Source organism: Meleagris gallopavo, chromosome 2 (assembly GCF_905368555.1).
Source record: "Meleagris gallopavo chromosome 2, MGAL_WU_HG_1.1, whole genome shotgun sequence".
In the NCBI taxonomy this organism is placed as follows: Eukaryota; Metazoa; Chordata; class Aves; order Galliformes; family Phasianidae; genus Meleagris; species Meleagris gallopavo.
Genome location: NC_139405.1, coordinates 103,972,996 through 103,994,380, shown reverse-complemented (window position 1 = coordinate 103,994,380; position 21,385 = coordinate 103,972,996). Strand labels below are relative to the sequence as shown.

The 21,385-nt window shown below is 47.4% G+C and overlaps 1 protein-coding gene across 1 annotated transcript in view; it reads left to right on the top strand.

Annotated features, from left to right (window-relative positions):
• Positions 1-617: 617 nt before the first annotated feature.
• Positions 618-21,385, top strand: part of ASXL2 (ASXL transcriptional regulator 2) — an 86,494-nt gene continuing 65,726 nt past the window's right edge. The window contains exons 1-2 of the mRNA XM_085218204.1: positions 618-869; positions 20,976-21,058. Coding sequence (XP_085074330.1) covers positions 645-869; positions 20,976-21,058 — 308 coding nt within the window. The 5' untranslated portion in view covers positions 618-644. The remainder of the gene's footprint in view (positions 870-20,975; positions 21,059-21,385) is intronic.

Genomic DNA, 21,385 nt, shown 5'->3' with positions numbered 1-21,385 from the left:
AACCCATCACCATCTCCCCAACACCATCATCTTGATAGGACAAGGGGGAATGGTTTTAATGTGGAGGTTGGTGGCCCCGCATGTGGCAAGGGATTGGAGCTTCCTGATCCCTGAGGTCCCTTCCAACCCAAGTCATTCTACGACTCTGTGATGTTTCTGTCAGTTGTTGTGTTGGTGGACTTGATGACCCTAGAGGTCTTTGCCAACCTTAATGACTCTGATTTTGTTGACTGTATGATTGCACGGCTGGGCAGCAGGAGGCCTTGGGGGATGGCGTTGGCAACAAGAAGGGGAACCTGGTGGCCCTCAGTTGGTGTCCGGGTGGGGCAGTGGTGACCACCATGATGAAAGGTTGGTGGCCAAGGAGGGTAGCAGGGACGGACGGTAGCAGCGGGAAGGTGACGTCAATTGGAAGCGGTAGGGGCGACCGGGAGCCGGAAGGCGTCGATGTCTGTGGGGGAGGGAAGTTGTGGGAGGGACAAGGACCATCGGCGGCACTGAGTGACGGCGGGGGGAGGGGAGCCGCGGGCGGTTGGCGGCGCGGAGGGGCGGGGCGGCGCGCACGCGCAGCGCTGAGGGGCGTGGCTTCCCTTCGCCGAGCCCCGCCCACCCGTACAGTAGGAGGGGTCACGCGGCGGGGTCACATGACCGCGGCGCTGTACAGTCGGGTCCCAATATGGCAGCGGCGGCGGGCGCGGGGGCTGCCGGGGTTGGGAACGCTCTCCCTTGAGGCCGCCGCCGCTCGTTGCCGGGCGGGTGGAAGGAAAGAAAAAGCGAAAGAGTCGCAGTTTCCCAACACCACAGCCAACGACATGAGGGAAAAAGGACGCCGGAAGAAGGGCAGGACCTGGGCCGAGGCCGCCCGGACGGTACGCGGGGCCTTGCGGCTGGAGGGCGGCGGCCCGGCCGGGAGGGGGGGGGGGGCTGAGGCGGGAAGCGGCCGGCGGTGCGTCCGTGCGTCCGTCTGGGTGCTGGGGTGGCTGCTGCGCGGTAATGAAGTGTGAGCGGCTCGGAGGGGTGGATAGGCGTGTGGCCGAGAGGGCAGCGTCGCGTTTGTTGCTGTCGTTGGATGGAGCGCTGCTGGAAATGGGGCTGCGCTCAGTGGAAGCAGCTGCACGTGTGGCTGGGAACTTTGTGTGCGTGTGCGTTTGCGTGCGTCAGATATTCGCTTTTATTCCTATGAACGCTAATGTTTTCTCAGTCTTTTTAGACTCACAGTGTCACTGAGGTTGCAAAAGATCCCTCAGATCACCAACCCACCTCACCGTGCCCACTGCCCACCTCCCTTCCCTCAGTGCCCCATCCTCACAGTTCTGGAACACCTCCAGGCACGGTGACCCCACCGCCTTCCTGGGCAACTGTGCCACTGCATCACTGCTCTTTCAGAACAGAAATTCTTCCTGATATCCAATTTGAACCTCCCCTGGTGCTAATGCTGTTGCTGCTTGTCCTTTGTTCAGCTGAGCTTTTGCAGCCTGTGTTGGAGTCGCTTGGGGTGGACAAGAAGTGATTGCAGCTTGCTGTGGTTGAGTGCTGCAAGTCCAGGTGGGAGGTTCGTCAGCTTGCTTCTTCCTGTGGTGCTTAAGGAGCGTGGTTTAATGGAGGAGGTGGTTGTGGTGGGTTTGGTGGTTCAACTTAAAGGTCTCGGGGGTCTTTTCCGACCTTAGTGATTTTACAGTGTGCTCCCAGAAAAGGACAAGGAAACTGGTGAAGGGTCTGGAGTGCAAGTCTTATGAGGTGTGCCTTAAGGGAGCTGGGTTTGTTCATCCTGGAGGAGAGGAGGCTCAGAGGAGACCTTATCGCTCTCTAGAAGACCTGAAAGGAGGCTGTAGCAAGGTGGAGGTTCGGCCTCTGCTCCTGGATAACAGCAAGAGGACAAGAGATGATGGCATCAAGTTGTGCCAGGGAATGGTCAGGTTGGATGTGAGGAGAAAATTCTCCAAAAAAGCAGTGATGCAGTGGCACAGCTGCCCAGGGAGGTGGTGAGGTCACCAAGCCTGGAAATGTTCCAGAACTGTGAGGATGTGGCACTGAGGGATGTGGACATGGTGAAAATAGGCTGCCAGTTGGACTTGATGACCTTAGGTGTCTTTTCCAACCTGAATGATTCTATCTATGATTCCTCTTCACAGAGTGCTGTGAGGCTGGAAGTCTTTCCAAACAAGTAATGTGTGATGACTTTTCTCTGTGTTTATGGTGTATGGATGCTTTTCCCCAGTTGTGGAAGGGACAAGCTGGTTGTCTTGTGTTGTATAAGCGAGTTGCTGACCCCAGAAGGAGATCTTGAGGGTACAGCCCTGAACAGGCTGCCCAGAGGTGGTGGAATCTCTGGAGATATTCAAACCCATCAGGACACTTTCCTGTGCAACCTGCTGTAGGAAACGTGCTTAAGAGGATGGAACTGGAGCATCTTCAGAGGTCCCTGCAGTTCTGGGATTCCTGCCTGCTGATTTCCTGCTCTGATGCTCTTTGTTTCAGTCTGCTTTGGGGCTGGATTTGGTGTATTTTCTCTGAGCCTGTTGAGTTGGGTGCAGAGAAAGGGATCTTGAGTAGTGGGGAAACTAAGTGGGATCTGTGGGAGCTGGACAAGGAGGGCTGTGTGGTAACAGCATGGTGTATGCTTGGAGCTGTCTGTGTGTGCAGCTTAGATTCAATCTAATGGAGAGAGTGAGGAGTTGGGTTAAATCACAAGCATTCTGACAGGTATCTGTTAAAACAAGACTTAAGAAGTCTGGCTAGAGAGCAAATGTAAACAGGCCTTTGTGGTTGAGACTTGCAAGCACAAACTCTTAATAAATAGTAATTTATTTAGAGCTTGTATTTACAGTTTGAAAGGCATCAGAATAGTTGCTCTTCGGTCAGGAGATATGATGCAGATAACTATTTTAAGAATGCAGGATGTGTCCCACAGGTGTTGGTTTCTCTGTGTATGTTTTTTGTGTGTGTATATATACACATTATATATATGTGTGTATACACAGATTTATGTATTTCAGTGTTTTTCCAAATAAGGATGACAGAATTTCCAATCCAGGCTGTAAATGTGAGCAGATCTTTTCCAGCCCATGTGCACTGCTGTTGATATTCTATCCAGCAAGCTCTTCCAAAACCCACTTAAAAGCTGAACATGCATATAGAAAATATGCTTTCAGCACCGAAGGTTACGTGTTATCCTGGGTCACATATCCAGCCTCGTGGCAGAGAGAGCCAAAATGAGCAAGTGCTTGCCAAAACCTCCCTTTTGGCAAATATTTCTATTTGTGTATTCAGCGGGAATGTTAAAATATTCTGGTCAAACTCCAATTCCAATCTTCAAAAAGTTCCCCTTCGCTTTCAGCTTGAAATAATGCCTTTTGGTTCTTGTCCTAGCTTGTGTAGTCACATTGGGTTTTGAGCTGCCCGTGGCTGAAGCTTGTAGGGGATGTTCTGCAACTGCTCTGAGAAATGCTGCAGCTCTCGCATCAGCTATTCTGCTCCTGAAAGGTATCATAAAACTTGGGAAACCTTCTCTTTTGCATTCTGTAGTGGTTTGTCTCTCCATGCTTGTGCATAGAGCTGGATTTTTGGCAGGTTTAACTCTCTGAGCTGGCTCCAGATGGGATGGAAAGGGCCCTGATGTTCACAGCTGTGGGGCACAGTCCTAGGGCTGCAGGCTTTAATGGCAGCATGATGTCACGGATGCTGGTGTTTGTGGTATACTGTCCCAGCTCTGTCTCCTTGCTCCAGCTCTTGCATCACCTCTGGTGCTGGCAGTTCAGGGAGCTGAAGCAGCAGGAAGCTGCTGTTCTTATGGTGCTGATGTGGCTCTGTGCCAGCTTAGTCCTCCTAACGAGCTGCTTGGAATCAGATGGCTGCCATGCAAGACAGGGGTTGGGGGTGTGGGGAGGGTGCTGACCTAGCTGCATCTGTTGCAGTATTTTAGGGTTTGCTTCAAATAGGGTGATAAGCAACAGAAGTGTGGCCTTTTTGCTTGCTAGGAAGACATAGTGTGGGCAGTGGGTGTACAGATGAGTTTAATTCAGTGGGACTTAAACTGTGCTGATTTTTATGTGTTTTGGGCTATTAATGGGAGCAGCAGTACAGTATGAGGGGAGGGGAGGGAAGGGTGCCCCATGAGGGCAGTGCTCAGGGAGGAAGTCACTGTTGATAAACAACCTCTTTCTTATTTCCTGGCTCATTCAGTAACCTTGCAGCTGCAGATGACTGTTAACTTGGGACAGTGGCTATGTTAGCATATGAAATCCCTGTTATTAAGGTATAAAGCTTCATTGAAGTAGGCAGCCGATGCTGCATGGTACCCCAAGTTGAAGATATGCTCTCCTACAGCCCTCTGGTAAAGCAGCAGCACTGCAGACACACCAGTATGTTCATGAGTGCAAGTATGATGTTATGTGAGGCAGCAGGACTTTGGTTGTGCAGTAAGGAAGTCCTGCACTGTGCTGGGTGCATCCAAGTTGCTCTTCCCCTTGCTTATGTTGAGCACCATTCCTGTGACACAGCTTTATAAACCAGCAAAAATCCACCAGCGTTGTACAGGATTCCTACTCTGTGTATCTCTCTGCTGTGCTGCACAGCAGCTCCTCAGTTGCTGTGTGCTGGCAATGCCCTGCTGAAATCCAGGCATGGAATCCTGGTGCTGGACAGGAGCCACGTGCAGGTCATCTTAGCGCTTTGTTTATGTGCAGGGAAGTGTATGCTGACGTGTGCCAAGCTCAAAGAAATTTGGTGTTTGTTTTTAGATGGGGAGCTGAAAAAACTGTTTTCTGCTGCTTGGGTTGAACAGGGGCTGAGTGCCGGTGCTCCGGGCTGTCTCTTTGTCTCTCCTAAATGCCCTTTGGCCGGGCCATCATGAACACAAAATGCCACATATTTCATGACTTCAAGCTGCTACAATTGTGTTTTCTTGCTTTTTCTGTTGAGTCGCACTGACTCCTGTTGGCTTTGGAGGGTGGAAATCCAGTGTCCTCACCTAAGTGGAACCACACTGAAGGCAAAGGCGTCAGAGTAGGAATTCTGTGCAGTGCTGTCAGCTCTACCATGGGAACCTGTCTTCTGCTGCAGGGTTACTGATATCCACTTAAGGAACACGGTGAGACAGCATGCCATCGCAGAGATGGGTAGCATGGAGCACACAGCCTGTTGCAGCCCTCCCAGGAGGGGATATAGTAATGTTATAGAGTCATAGAATGGCATGGGTTGAAAAGGACCACATTGCTCATCCAGTTCCAACCCCCTGCTATGTGCAGGTCGCCAACCAGCAGACCAGGCTGCCCAGAGCCACATCCAGCCTGGCCTTGAATGCCTTCAGGGATGGGGCATCCACAGCCTCCTTGGGCAACCTGGTCCAGTGCCTCACCACCCTCTGGGTGACCTCTTGGTCAAAAGGCCAAGTCAGAAAGCTTAATTCATAGGGAAACAAATTCCATGCTTTCTCAAGCGGACTTCATTAAGGTGCAGTTTTCCTTAAGGTGAGGAGTCTAGATGCCATTCTTTGCCTCTTTCTGTTCAGAAGAGATGGATCCAGGCTGTCAGGCCTGCCCCTTGTCTGCAAGTGCCTGAGTCCATTTGCTCGCTCCTATTCACAAAGTGAAAATCTGCAAAGGTTCAAAGACTGCTGCAAAAATATACAGAAGTTCAGAGGATTCTGTAAAACATTAATTTGAGGCTGATGGGAAGGGACTGACAGCCTGGCAGACAATGCTGTTATTTTTTTCTGCTGCTTATTTCAGATGCTCAGCTGCAGCTTTTCAATTTATAGGTCAGCAGAGCTGAATTGTGTTCACAGATTGTTTTTCAGAGACAAGCAGTACTTAAGTCCAAGATGCACACGATTCCTGAGGTTGAGTGATGGGTCCTCTGGTAAAGTGCAGAAATCAATCAGGGGAAAACAAGAGGAGGGTTTGGAGCACAGCAGCCCTTCCTGTTGAACTGCAGGGCTGCAAAACTTGTGTAGCTGCACGAGACTGAGCTGAAACGTGCCAACTTTATCAGGGTTAATGCAGAACTGCAGCTTTCTTTGCATCTTTTGTTGACCATCATAGCACTTAGATGCATTTTCCTTCTGTTTTGGCAGTTTTTTTTAAAGGCACTTCCTGTAAGGTCAGCCACTGCTCTGCAGATACAAAGTGTTGTAACCCAGTGCAGACTGTGCCCTGTTGGATGCCTCAGCTGGTGGTGCTTTTGGCTTTTCTTGAGAATCCTCAGGAGAGACAGCTTTTCCAATGTGGAGGCTTCAAGTTGATGCTGATATGGCAGTAGAGCTGGGAAGAGATAAGGTGGAAGAGAAACCCTTTATTCCTCTAGAAAGCAAGCAGGTTACAGAAGGTGGCCTTCTCCCATTCAAACTAATTCCCAAGCTGTGGAAGTGTGATCCTGCTGGAGATGTCAAGCCACGCATGCTTCAGACCCCTGAGCACAGGGCCCTGCCTGCTGCTGCTTCAGAAGTGACCTCGCTTTGTTTGGCTTTGCAGCCAATGGATGGAGATGACAACGCAGTGCTGGGATGCGGTTAGTTTGATGTCAGCAGTGCAGCTGGCCCTGGCCTTGAGGTTGGTGTGTCTGTCTGTCCCAAAGCTGGAACCCCAGGCAGAGGAAGCTGCAGCTGTGCCGTGGGGAATCCCCTACTGAAGCTTCGTGCCCTTGTGCCCCTGGCACCCTCTGGTGTCAGCTAGCACAAACCCTCAGCACTGCTGTACAAAATCAAACTGGGGTGAGGCTATAAAAACACCACAAAGCTGGTGCAGAGGAAAACTGACGAGGTTCTGTTCTTATTTAAAGCAGTAGATGCAGGCAAGATACTAATTCTGAAGAGGAGCTCAGATACATTTACTTGGTCTCTTTCATTTAACTTCAGCGTACTGCATGTACCCTGCAGAGCTGTGCACCAGACTTGCTGCAATGATATGCTCCTCTGGTTCTGTCCACAGGGGATCTGGTTGAGTTGCAGGCAAGCAATGCACATATTAAAACATAACAGTTGCATTAAAAGAAGTGGATGCTTGATCTGTTTTGTTGTGTGATTGTTGGGTTCTCTGCACGTGTGGTTAGTTTGGTATGTTGGGAGGAATAAAGACACAGAGCCCTTGGTCTAATTTTCCTGTTTCTGTAATATCCCTGCTGTGGGATCTTCTCAAAGGTCAGGTCCAAATTCAGCCCCTGAATGAGGCAACTTCATGACAAGTACTGGAAATATCCTCCTTGTTGTTTCTGATAGCCTTTCAAATAAAATGTGAGAAAGTAGATAACGAATTGCGCCTGTTGCTTACGGCCTGCTGATAGCATGAATTGCTGTGGGCAGAAGCAGTGAAGTATGACTGGGGTAGGTGGAGCTGAGTAGAGAAGAAAGTTCAGAGAGCAACCACGTGGGTTTATCGCTTGGTAGCTGTGGCGGTAGGAATTAAGTGAGCCAAAAGAGTGGTCAAGAATTGGCACAGGCTGCCCACGGAGGTGTTGGGATCACCAACCCTGGAGGGGTTCAAGAACTGTGGGGTTGTGGCACTGAAGGAAATGGTCAGTGGGCACGGTGGGGTGGGTCAACAGTTGGCCCTGGTGATCTCACAGGTCTTTTCCAACCTGAACGATTCTGCAACTGTGTGTGTGTTGCATGTGGTAGACATAATGTACTGTGTTCAGATGCTTATCGTGGCTTTGTATGGTGACAGCCCTCAAGTCAGTTGTTCAGGAGCTGGGTATTTTATTGATTCTGAAATGGAATGTTTGGCTCTTCTGAAGAAGTACATGATGGGACTGTGAATGTGCACGATAGAGTTCCTGCTCCTCCTCAAATCAGTGTGAAGTTCTTATTTGCCTGATTAAAACTAGGTATGTACCTATAGACTCTGTAGCACCAGAAAATGTGGGTGCAATTATTGAGCCAGCTAGATTACGTGCTTCCCTGGTTCTTGTTGTATTTAAAACCCAAGGGTTTCAGTTTTTGTTAATACTGAAGCTGCTGTGAGAACAACTTACTTCCAGCCAAGAGATCCTACAGATACACTTTGATGCATCTCCAGTGGGGTAGAACTGAACTTCCAGATTAAAACTACATTTTCAAGAGCACAGAATAATTCAGTGCCACTGTTGGTAGCCGTGTGTCCTCCTCCAACTCCTTGCAGTGGGTTTATGCACACTAAACACTGTCTCCGATAACTGTACTGGAGTCTGTGTGTGCTTACTCATGTTTTGCTTGATTCTGAATAGAAACTGATTTGATAAGATCACTCCTTAAGAAAATTTCCCTGTTCCTTTTCTGACAAGTTATGCAACCCAAATTCTGCTAGGAATTCTCTCTTCCCTCCCTTTCCATGTGGGGAAACACAACCTCTTAGCTCACAAACCTCTTACAAGCCACAGCAATAAACATTCACTCTTACAGCTCACAGTTCTGCTGTTCAGAAGCACTTTTTGAGCTCCCTCTCCACTCTGTCCCAGTATGTCATCCACCTGAGATCCAGAAAGCCTTCTTACTCCCTTTTTCCCTTGTGCTTTCTGGCACACGATGCACAAACCAAGCGTTTCAAGGGATTTGTGTCTGCTGAAAGGCTGCAGCAGCCTTGTGTTCCTGGCACCTGTGGCTTCCGCAGTGTAAAAAGACTTCAAGTTGAGTGGTGAGTTCTGCTTTCTCCACGTACTGTCTTATGAAATAGCAGTGGGCCTTTGGAAATGCTGAAAGTGAAGTTCAGTCTGTCGTTACGATGTGGACATCGCTTCTTCTGGTGACGGAGGGTCAGCAACGCCTTCTCTTGTGGTTCGTGCCATTTTATTTCTGTGGCAATCTTGGCCCTCCCCCAAGCATGTCCTTCACTGTATCAGCCGGGATTAGTTGAGCTCTCTCAAATCCTCCACTGAGGCATAAATTCCGTTCTTGTTGTCACGAAGTCGTGTTTGTTTCCTGGTACGGTCATAACCCCACTTCAGCCATCTTTCCATAGTTGGTGTGCAGGAACTTGGTGCAGGTTGTTTGCTCATTGCAATAGCATAGTTTATAGGTTTGGGCTGAGATTCAAGTCTCGCTGAGCTTGAGTATCTGTTTTGAAGTGTTTGTGGGAACCATCGTTTCAGATCTGCTTTATTTCTTCCATGTAGGTTTTAGAGGATCGTGTGAATGATTTGGGTTTGAAGGGATCCCGAAATGCCCTGCTTGCCTCCCTTGTTTCCAGCTAACCTGCAAATCCCAGTCCTTAAAAGCTGAACGCCAGGAGGTTAATAAAACTGTCACATTTCAGAGGTGTAGCTGGAATGGCAGAAACGAGTTTATCTTTAATCAGGAAGGCTTTGCTGATGCCTGAGCTTGGATAGCTTCTTGTTCCCTAAATAAACAAACGTGCTTCTGGAAACCATATGAATTTAACACCCGCACCTTTGCATTTGGACCTTCTTGCTTACTTCAAGCAGGTACTTAACAACCTGAAAACCATAGGGCAAGGCACACGTGCGACCCCAGCTCACCCATCTCTCTTAAATCCTTGAGTACCACTTGTTTATAAAACCTCTTCAGCACTTGTCCTCCACTGAGCCTGTTAGCAGAGCCTTGCTTCTGTGGGAGGCTTTCAGCTCTATGCTGGGGGAATGGGAATTCTGCAGCCAACTGCTATTCTTCTGACAAAGGTTTGGAGTTGAAATTGAGCTCCAAACTCTTAATAGAAGTAAACCATCTTTATTTACCCAGCTCCCTGCAAATATCACACTTCCCTTAACCAAAGCAGTGAACGTACCTCAGACACCTTTATTTTGATGTTTCAGGCTGCTGGGGCTTCCTGTCTCTTCGACCTGACGTCTGCTCTAGGGCTGTGTGCTGCTAAATGTTTGCCAGTCCTGAAAGGAAAGAATGAGTGTTAAGGCTTCCTCTTTGCTGCAGGGGAAGGAATGTGGAAAAATAATATCCTGCAAGAGAAGTTCCCTGCTTCAAGTTACTTACCTGTATATTCTGTGGCTGTTTGGATGTGGGATCCACGTGCTCCAGCACTGACTGTCAGGGCTGTATCTTTATCCTATGGATATCTCAAAAGCTGCAGAAGCTTTGCTGTCTCCTGCTGAGTCTGCACAGGAGTGAGCTCACCACCTGCTTTCTGTCCCCTTGAGGGGTTTCTCCAATTTTACAGAGGAATCTCGATATTGGTGTCATCTTGAATTTGCTTTCTCTGCAGTTCTGTCACTTTTGTCACTTTTTTCCAACTGTCTTTTTGGCTGTCATCAAACCTGTGTCCTTTTCCAAAGCGTACTCGCCAACTTCAATGTGCAGGACTTGATGAAAACTGTTCCTGCTCTCTCTACTAGAGACAGCATGGATAGGGTGAGATGCGAAGCCTTGCTTGCAGTGTTTAAAACCAAACAGAACCACTTAAACCAGCAGAGCCCAGCAACCTTCCTGCTCTCACTGCTGGTTGTCCCAGCCAGATGGAAGGCACGCAGTGGTTTGGGTAAGACAAGCATGCCTGAGCAGCGACTTCGGAACAGCTATTGAGGTTTTCTGGCAGGCAGAGTGAGCCTCTTGCCAACACCCAGCTACTCTCTTATGGTAACGAGATTCTTGCATTTCAGGGTCTGCTCAGCTGTATTCGAGTGAGACCGAGGAGCTGTAGGAGTTTGTTCTAAGATATTTCTGTTCCTTACAGCCAGTCAAACAGTCTCTCAGCAGCTTTTCAAACTCAAGGGAAGCTCTTGGTGTTAGTTCTCACTTCAGGTCAGTGGCAATGGGTTTCCTGAAGGCACCTCTGCTTCGGCTTCCTACCTGGTGTGAAAGCTAAATTAGGGATGAGAACCCATATGAAAGAGCATAAAGATAAGTGTTTTACTGGAGATGTTCCAAGCCAGGCTGGGGGTGGCTCTGAGCACCTGATGGAGTTGTGAGTGTCCCTGTTTATTTCAGAGGAGTGGGACCAGATGGCCTTTAATGGTGCCTTCCATCTCGGACAGTTCTGTGCTGGGTGAGAAGAGCTGTCGTGGCTGGGAGGGGGTGCTCAGCATGAGAGCGTGCGTTGAGTTCTGTATCCAACAGATACAAGCCTTAAGAGAAGGATGGTATTGCAGATCATGGCTGACAAATCTGTGACACCGCACTATGCAGCGTGATTATATTCCGGCTGTAACGTGTTCTGTGAGTGCTTCCCTTTCCTCCTGTGCCCTATTGTCAGAGAAGGACCCTGCTTCCTGGGGCTCCTGTGACATTTGCTGGGCATGCAGCAGATGCTGCTTCACCAACAGCTTGAGCTGCTCTGCTGTGGGACACTTTGTGCTTTTGCACTGCCTTTTCTATTTCCACGGAGCCCCTTGATTTGAAGTCGCTTGGCAAACGGAATGATAAAACTGATTTGGTCTTTAAAAAGGTATTTTTAGCTTGGATTAGGTCCCCAATCTTGTTTACCACTTAGCCTGCATGAACACACGCGCTGGCAGAAGGAGGGGAGCTGCAGTGCAGGACAGTGGGTGAGCAGCAGCTCCATGTGTTAATAGCACATTCGGTCACTTGAGACACAGTTTCTTGGCAGTAAGCAAAGTAAAATAACTTGTCTAAGTTTGGTAGCTGGTCATGTTGGTTGCAACATGTCCGTGCTCTCACACCAGCGCTGAGGGCCCCCCTGGCAGGCTGGGTGGTGCCACTGGACATAGCTGTGTTCAGCTCTTTGCTCCAGGCAGCACAGATTTCTGAAGTCTGTTTGGTTTGAGGCTTCCTTCCATGGCTGCTGCATGCAGTTCCTGGCCTTCTGCCCTGTCTGCTCTTTGCTTTGTGATTTAGGTTATATTGGGCACCATCGATCCACACTGAGAGAGCCTCACTGCCTGCTCAGGGTCCTCCTTTTGCAACGTGATTTGAGCTTAAACTCAAATATTTTGTTTCCACAAATATTGAGAGCCTGAGATCATTTATATTTCAAAGTGTATATGTGTGTAAAGTTGACAACTTCATAGTGTTTTTCATCCAAATTCTGAATTTTTGTGCTATGTGGAGAAGCCAGAACACACAGCCAGGTGCAGTTCAGTGAGTCTCCTGCATAATAATTCTCTTGCTAATAATGCAACCTCTCACAGCCACATGACTGCTGTGTAAATCTTCAGCCTTCTCAAGCCTTACATACCATGCAGTGGATTTTCTTGACAGTGCTGCTTTTTGCATCTTCTCTGCCTTCTGACACCCCTTCCCCTCCCCCCCCCGTGTTTGTTTGCTGCTTTCTAAATTAAGGTATGTATGCATTAGGTCAGAAAGTTCTAAGTTTTTTTTATAGAGGTGGTTGCTTTTGGCTTTGCCCGCAAGAATCTGTCCCAGACTTGGGCTTCTCCCAGTGTTTGAGGCTGATGTAAGGCTGCCAGTGCTGGTTCCTCTCTTGGAGCTGCATCCAGGTGGGAGCTCTGGCAGCCTGCAGCGTGGGCACTGAAAAGAAGTGCAGCTGTCTTGCTGATGGAAAAGTTGGTCACAGATCCAGAAATGCTTTATTAGGAGCAGCGCTTTGGTTTTCACTGCGTGGTATCCTTAAAATGAAACATCCCCAAATGCAATTCTGCTATGCTGCAGGCTTAGATGCTGCAGGAAATGGCCACGTGTGCTGGTGTGTTTAATGACACTTGGTTTCTAATGGCATAGAATTGCCCATACCTTCTTGGCCTTGTTTCTGGTTCAAGCCATGAATAGCATTTGGCTAATTGGATGAGCAGGAGAGACTGCAATATAGGTCAAGTCCCTTTATCTCTGCATGTTACCTCTGCCCCTGACCACCTGGGAAGGGTCCATGTGCCCACTGAGCTGTGAAGTTTGCCTTGCTTAGCAATGTTTTCCCACTGCATGAGTGTAAAAGGACATTGCCACTGTTGCTCCTGTGGCTGGAGTCCTTGTAGGAGGGGTGGTGAGGGCTGCTGGTTAGAGGTGAGTTTGAGTTCTAGCCTACGAAATAGCTCTAAGCCTTCAACACTTCTAAAACTCTGTTTCTGGAAGCACCAGGAGGAAGCACATCTTTTGGTCTGTGTGTTATTTGCAGTATAGTGTGCTGAGGAGCTTAAGATTAAGCTAGAAGATGGAGCCAGAACAAACCAAGGGAGACGCTGACTTCTTCAGTCCACAGTTGAGTTTGGAAACTCTTTATCAAGGCTAAAAGCTTGAGTTCAAAAAGTGGCTGGGCAGTCATAGGAGAAGCCACCAGAAGCTTTCATGTAGGCACCAGCTCCTGGGTTGAGGTGGTGGGGAAGAGTCAATTCCCCCACAGACAGCTGTGTGTTGTTCTCAACGTTTAGCAGGCATCTAAATCCCAGCAGATTCCTCAAGTTTTGCTCATCGTAGGGCTACAAAGATGGGGAGAGGTCTGAAGGGCAAGAGGTGAGGAAAAGGTTCTGCCCCAGAGGGCAGTGGGCACAGCCCCAGTGCTGGAGCTCAGGGGGTGTTGGGGTACCTGGGTACCACTCTCAGCCATAGGGTTTGGGTTTGGGGTGATGCTGTGTGGAGCCAGGGCTTCCCTCAGTGACCCTTGTGGGTCCTTTCTAGCTTGGGATATTTTACGATCCTTGATTGTCCCTTTCAGCTCTGGATGTTCTGCAGTTCCAAAAAATAGTTACCTTTGTGGCATTAGGTTGGGCAATTCTAGCTCTTTTAGATAAAAGATCATCAGTAGCGAGACTCAAAAGTTGCATTTTAATGAGAAGTTGCTGAAAATATGAATGGATTAAGGTGTTCCTTCTTATCTGATCTTGGAAAATGATGGATAGTTCACTGCTGAAGGGGGGGAAAAAGAAGCCAAGCCATTGCTTGACAAGTTGCCATGAAGCTCTTACCTTCCCTTTCAATGCTGGCAGGGCATGCTGTCGTGGTTATTTGGGGAGAGCTTCCTCTAATCATTTAGAACCTGCGTAAATGGAGAGTTACGGCTAAGTCTTCTGGCAAAGAATAAACTATGGAAGAGAACTTAATGGTTTGGTCCAGTGAGCGGCTGGTGCTGGGCGGCCCCTGGGGGAGGGGAGGCCTATTCTTAATTCCCTGGAGGAGGGTTTTAGCTCCCTCATTCATGAATGATTCATTGCAGCCTTTTAAGGACTCTGCCTGCTCGTGGTGTAATGCACTTTAGTGAGGTGAATGCTAATTTAGTGCATGGAGCTTTCACCCAGCCTTGAACTTTGGCACCTGTGAATGTGTGTGCGGATTTGCTTCCTGCGGTGAGTGGAGGAGCTTCCCTGTAGTGCTCTTTAGCTGCCCAGCAGTCAGCAGTAAACATTGGGTTTGGTGGACGTTACTGAGTTTCCTGAAGCCCTGGAGTCAGATCTAACAGGAAGGAGCTATTTTTCCAATGTCATCTGCAGTCTGGTGGCTTTGAAGAAGAGTGGATGGGCACTTGGTAGCAGAGGCTTGACCTCTGACTGGTTCAGTCTGAGAAGCATCCACTAACAGTTGATACTCAGGGATGTATGGTTAAGTGCTGAATTCAATTATCTTGCTGGAAGGAGGTCCCCGATTCCCACTGCTCAGTGTTAGGACTGTTAGGCAGCATGCTGAAATGTCAGGAGCAGAGTTTGTGGCTCTGATGGTTCCACTTTGCTGGATGGAAATCTGTGCCAAGAGCTTTGTTCAGGCTGAGCAGCCAGAGCTGGAGCAGCCAGGCACTGCAAAGAGGAGCAGTAGGGATGTGCAGTTAACTCCACATTTTGTGATGTACATGGTTCATTGCAATGCTAAGCTCTGGAGGAGCAGTAATTTTACTTTTCCTAGTAAAAAAACTGGAGGAGAACAAATTAAGGAAACAAATCTAAACTGCATCTCTTTAGAAAGAATCTAGTTGACATTTATATGTGTAGATATCTCTCCAAAGTGAAGACTGGATCTTTGACTGTAACATTTTGAAGCGTAATGCCCTTCTTCTCACTGTTCTTCTCTCTGTTCACTAAACACAAAGGTATTGCAGTTGAGGTTGCCATTGCTTTATTCCTAAGTTTTTTTTTTTGCAATTAATTGTCAGTCAGTATAATATATAATAATAGCTTTCTCTGGCTCTTAAGCTTTAAGGGATGCTTTTCCTGTGGTTTCCACTCCTCCTCCTCTTGTCAAAGAATTGAGGAAAGTAATAAAATCTAAAATGAGGAGATACAGAACTCATCTCTACCCAGAGATTCCGTGCACTCTAGAGACTTTGAGGAGCACAGATGAGTTAAATGTCCCGTATCTTGCAGATGCAGCAGCAGATGTCATGCAATTTGTTGCATTCATATAGTAATGGTAGCACTCATCACTTTGCTTCAGTGGCATGCAGATAATTGTTCAGTGTGTCTGCAGTACAACTTGACCGTACCAATGGCCAGTACCAAGGAGCTTCACTGTGTGTGTACAGTCTTCAGTCTCATTAAAAGGCCTCATAAGTGTGTTATAGCTGGTCCAGTGTAGCACAGAAGAATGATTGGAGCTTTTTTTGAGAGTTCCTATTAAGAATAGATGCTTTATCGCTAGGTTTGAGATATGAAGTCTATTGATTTCATTTGAAAATGAAAATAAGATGAAAGCTTTTTTCGAGGGGAGGGTTCAGGTTGGGTATTAGGAGAAACTACTTCTCCAAAAGAGTGGTGATGTATTGGCACAGCTGCCCGGGGGGCGGTGGGGTCACTGTCCCTGGAGGTGTTCAAGAAAAGGGTAAATGTGGGACGGAGAGACATTCTGGGCACAGGTTGGCAGTTGGACTAAGGGATCTTGGAGGTGTGTTCGAGGCCAGGTTGGATGGAGTCCTGGGCAGCCTGGTATTAAATGGGGAGGTTGGTGGCCCTGCATGTGGCAGGGGGGTTGGAGATTCATGATCTTTGAGGTCCCTTCTGACCCTGGCCATTCTGTGATCTTAGAGGTCTTTCCCAATCTTACTGATACAGGATTCTGCGTAAAGATGAGGTTTGTGTTGGCTGTGGGGTTAGCAGTGCTGGCAGATGCCATACTTCTCCCAAAGCAGCAAACCCTGAATGACCAGATTTAGGGTTGTGCATGTTTGCTTTTCAGCTTTTAAATCCCTCCTGCTTGCACTCAGTGTTCATGCTTTGACACGGTGCTTCAACACAGTACTGCTTGTAAGCTCCCGCTGCATGAGTTTTGTGGTTGTGATGAATCACAGAATGCCTTGGGTTGGAAGGGACCTCGAGGATTATGAAGCTCCAACCACTCTGCAGCAGGCAGGGCCACCAACCTCCACATTTGACAGTAGACCAGGCTGCCCAACCTGGCCTTGAAAACCTCCAGGGATGGACGGGGCATCCACAGCCTCTCTGGGCAGCTGTTCCAGCACCTCACCACTCTCCTAGGAAAGAACTTCCCCCTGACATCCAACCTAAAGCTTCCCTCCTTCAACTTAAAACCATTTCTCCTTGTCCTGCCATTATCCACCCTTGTAAAGAGTCAAATCCCCTCCTGTTTGTAGGCTCCCTTTAGGCACTGAAAGGCTGCAATGAGCTCACCCCACAGCCTTCTTTTCTCCAGGCTGAACAAGCCCAGCTCTCTCAGCCTGTCTTCATAGGGGAGGTGCTCCAGTCCCCTGATCATCTTTGTGGCTCCTCTGGACCCTCTCCAACAGCTCCCTGTCCTTCTTGTATTGGGGGCCCCAGACCTGATGGTGTCCATCGTGTTGTTTCCAGCTCCATCCTTCCTGCTCTTCTTCTAGTGAGGTTGCCACTGGTCAACCCTGTGGCATCTGAAATACTTAAGAAGATCATTGCTTATGGGTAAGCCCTTCTGCAGGTTGATGCTGGAAATACAGCTTACTGTAGGAATGCTTCAGGGTTTTGCAGCTTGTCTCAGCTGGCAACACCCGTGGGCAGCCCAGAGGTGCAGAAGTATCACTCTGGGTTGAGCGGTGATAACTTAACCTGGGAGTACGTTGTGGACTTGAAACCTGAGTTCAGCAAAACTGTGATAAGAGACAAGTCTTGAAGTAATTTCCATCATCAGGTTTACTTTTATAATATCTCTTAAAACATCTTAAAACATCTTCTAGTGAGGTGCTTTCCTGTTCTTATCACACAGCCTGCTGCTGAACTGGCCTTCTGCTTCCATAGAATCAATCAGATTGGAAGAGACCTCCAAGATCACTAAGTCTGACCTCAGCCCACCCCCGCCGTGCCCACTGACCACATCCCTCAGTGCCACATCTCCTAGTTCTGGAACACCTCCACAAATCTGATGCTGTTGTCTTCTTCCTGGTGCTCGTAAATCTGGGAAACCTGAGAAGAGGAGCAAATTGAGGAAAAAGGAGGAGCAAAGCCTTGTTGTTTGTTTTGTTGGACTTTGTGTGGTAGGATGGAGTTGTGGAGATGTTTTGTTGTCTTTCCAGGTTCAATTGATATAGATACTTAGCTTCTCAAATCTTGTCCTGGAAGTTCAATTTCAGGTATTATAAATAAATATCTCACAGCATTATTGCCATAAGAGTTAGAAAGTTGCCTTCCTTCCGAGATACAGAATTAAGAAATCTTTTCTTTCTGTGATCCTCTTTTCTTTGCCGAAAGCAGAACAGCTTCAGGGGTCAAAGCAGCAGACACTGCAAAAAAAAAGAACTCAAGTGTTTCTGTCAACAATGAGCCAATCGCTCTGTTTCAACACCCAAGGCAACGTAATCTGAGCATGGGTGACATTATCTTAAGTATACAGCTTCACCTATATGGAACGTTGTCACTTTCAAGCATTTATAGCTAGGCTTTAGTAATGAGGCAGCTTTTTAATAACTAATTGTTGGCCTTTGTTGGTTTATTCTTTAGATGGTGCCTAGTATAGTAGGAAGGCAGTTTGTGAATCATAGAATGGCCTGGGTTGGAAAGGACCACAATGATCATCTAGTTTCAACCCCCTGCTATGTGCAGGGTCACCAACCAGCAGAGCAGGCTGCCCAGAGCCACATCCAGCCTGGCTGGATCCTGACTTTTCATCTCAAAATGCACCTGGGGCAGATGGCAGTGGCTACCTTTACATTTATTTACACGGTAATCAGAAAGTCCTTAATCTAGTATAGCATTTAAAGGGCAAAGGAGAGAAGCTACTTGAGGAATATCTATCTCCTAAAGTCTCTTCCATCCTCCTCTCCCTGGTTCTTCTTGATCAGCCTGTAAAGTGGCATATAGTAGTTATGCATATCAAGATGCAGACTGCTCTGCTTATCTAAGTAGGCGAGACTTGGAACGCTTGCAATTTGGCATGCTGCTTGCCCTTGGGATAAGACTTAATGGCCTCAAGTTGTGCCAGGGGAGATTCAGGTTGGATATGAGGAAACATTCTCCAGAAGAGCAGTGATGCGGTGGCACAGCTGATGGGGTCACCGTCCCTGGAGGTGTTCAGAGAACGTGGGGATGTGGCACTGAGGGACATTGGCACGTTGGGGTTTGGGATCACGATGATCTTTTCCAACCTGAATGATTCTGTGAAAGACTGCACTGGGCTGGTGTCCACTTTCAGCATGGGTTGCTTGAACTCTTCCTTGTTGGTGTGTCCTTGGATCTGGCTGTGCACAAGATGTGCTTGGAGACTTCTGGGAAGCATCTGACCGCTGTAACCAAGTCCCTGAATTTTCGTGTGAAATCTCTGCTGCTCTGAGGAGCTGTGGCTGCTCAGCCAGCAGAGTTGTTTTTCCAGATGAGCTTGTCTAGACCAAGCTTAAGTAATTGGGCATGTTTCCTGAATCTTCAACCCTGCGTGTTAGTTTTTTTGTTTTCTTTTAACCATACCTAATTGCGTAGTACTCATGGGATAAAGCATTTTCAGCCATCCAAAAGCCTTTTTACAGTGGACTTCATTCCTGTTCATGCCTTTTTGCAATAAGGCAGCGTTTTGTTTCCCTCGGTATAGATGTCTTCTTGAACTCACAGTTCATGAAACGGTTTTCAGTGCTGAATTTATGGCACAGACATAATGACTGAGGAACATTCTCTTGGGTTGTGCCTTACCTGTCACGTGAGCCTAAAATCCTAACGCTTCTGGTTTGTCCTTCGCTTCCCAATTATAACTTTCTTTGTTCTGTTAGTCTGCAACTCCATGTGGTACTTTTTCCAGTGCATTGTGATGGCAGAGGCAACTTGAGAATGCAAAGATCTTTCTCCATTTCTGCATGCTTCCGCGTCCTTCTCTCCATCCTCCTTACGTATTTGCTCGTTTTAAGTGAAAATCTGAGACCTGATCTCTTCCCATCTTGCTGTGTCACTTAGGTTACACAGACCGCTGTGGTCCTACAGCTTCATTCTCTGTTCTTGTTCTCCAACCATGTCCTGCTGTGCTGCCACAGCACCATAACAACTTGTTTTGCTGCCTCCTCCTCTCCTACTGTTTCTTTTTCCTCCTTAGAGCTGAGTGCTGTCAAACAACCACGTCTCTGAAGACTTGGTTCTGTTTTCTGTAGCAATACTCAAGCCATCTTGCTGGCAGGTTGAATTTCATGTAGGTTAATGTCTTCACTGGTGTGTGTAGGGAGGGGGGAGAAGCCAAGTAAAGGTTGCCACAGACAGCCTTCATCATGTCATAGAATCATAGAACGGCCTGGGTTGAAAAGGAGCACAATGCTCATCCAGTTCCAACCCCCTGCTATGTGCAGGTCACCAACCAGCAGCCCAGGCTGCCCAGAGCCACATCCAGCCTGGCCTTGAATGCCTCCAGGGATGGGGCATCCACAGCCTCCTTGGGCAACCTGTTCCAGTGCCTCACCACCCTCTGGGTGAAAAACTTCCTCCTAATATCCAACCTAAACCTCCCCGGTCTCAGTTTAAAACCATTCCCCCTTGTCCTATCCTTGCCTATGCCTTCTTGCTACTTGTTTGATCCTGGGTATAGTGAGATGGGCATTATTTCATAGTCAATACTAACAGTTAACTGGGGCTTGCAAACACTTCTTGCTCTTGTCTGTGTGAATGTCCTGAAGTTTCTTGTTGACAGAGCTATACTGTGGCTTTTTTCTCCTTTGTTTTGCTGCCATAAAGGAGTTGGTACTGCATGTGAAAATTGAGACTGACTTTTTTTATTTTTGTCTTTCACATACTTTCAGCATGCTGTGCAGAATGAGTTTTCAGATATTTTTCGAAGTGAATGGTGGAAAAAGTACCATTTTATGCCACTGTACACTCAGTACTGAATCCTTGGCAGTGACGAGCGAACATGTTGGTGCATATTTGCAGTGTTTCTGATTCTGGTCAAAGATATGTCGGGATCCAAGGGTTGCTATGCTGGGTTCAGGTCAAAAGTGGATGATTAAGAAGGAAATGAGGCATTTCCTGCTCCTCCCCAATGCAAATATTGCTTAAAATATCCAAATCCTGTGTAGTAGCTGATATGTTCCCCCAGAAGCATCTGTCTGTCCACTGCTGAGCAGAAGGAAGGAGTATGGTTTGTGTCTTGAGGGCAGTGAGTGACACACAAGCACACCCCTGTGCCTACTGTGGGCCGGGAGAGGGACAGAATATATTTGACTTCTTTAATACAGGAAGTATTTTCTGAGCCTGTATTTCCAAAATTGAAGCCTGAATTTTATGGGAAAAATGTTCTAAGAAACCTATTGGTATTGAACACCATACTTCCCCAAAGCCTTAATTCTAATAATCAATTTGATTCGAAGTTGTTTCAGCTTTATCTGATCCCATTTTAGAGGGGCATTAACTGATGTAAGACAGAGCCTGCACTACATGGCCTTCCCTGCTGGTAATTCAGCAGCTTTTGGTAGCTCAGGTATTTGTTTCTCACAAGCTCCATATATTTGGTACTTCAGTAGGTGCTCAAAAATCGCCGTGTGAAGGGGATGGTGATGAAGCCACTTCGTTATTGCAGAGCATGGGTTTTGTTCTCTTTAGGAAGTGACATCTAGATGCAATGCCATGGAAATCAAGTTTGGAAATTGCTCTAAAGCAGGTCTTCTGGGAGAGCTGGTCATAAGATGCAAGTCAGTGGTTCTTCCTTGGTTGTATCTCAAAGTCTAGATCTCTAAACATAGTCTTTTGTGCAGTAGAACACTAAAATGAAAATACAAATGAGTAACATACTCTCCATCTACTTTGTTTGCCAGGTCCTGGAGAAATATCCTAATACACCTATGAGCCATAAAGAAATTCTTCAAGTTATCCAGAAAGAAGGACTTAAGGAAATCAGGTGAGTTAAGTGTCCACTGCAGTAAAACAAGATAACATCTTGGTTACAGCTTCGTTTACTGTTAACTCCTTACTCATGTGTGTCTTTGGGACTGAAATGTTAAAATACTTGTGGAACTGGGGTCTAGATCCCAGTTGCTAATATATATACAAAAAAATCCCTAAAGTTGCTGGTATTTCTCACCAAGAAAGGTAGATGAGGGTCATAATAAATATATGCTGCACCCAGTTCATCTGCAGCTCTTGAATGGAATGAACTGGATCTGATCAGGCAGTTCAGACTCCAATCACATAGGTAAACTTAACTACTTGTTATTTAATCTTATTT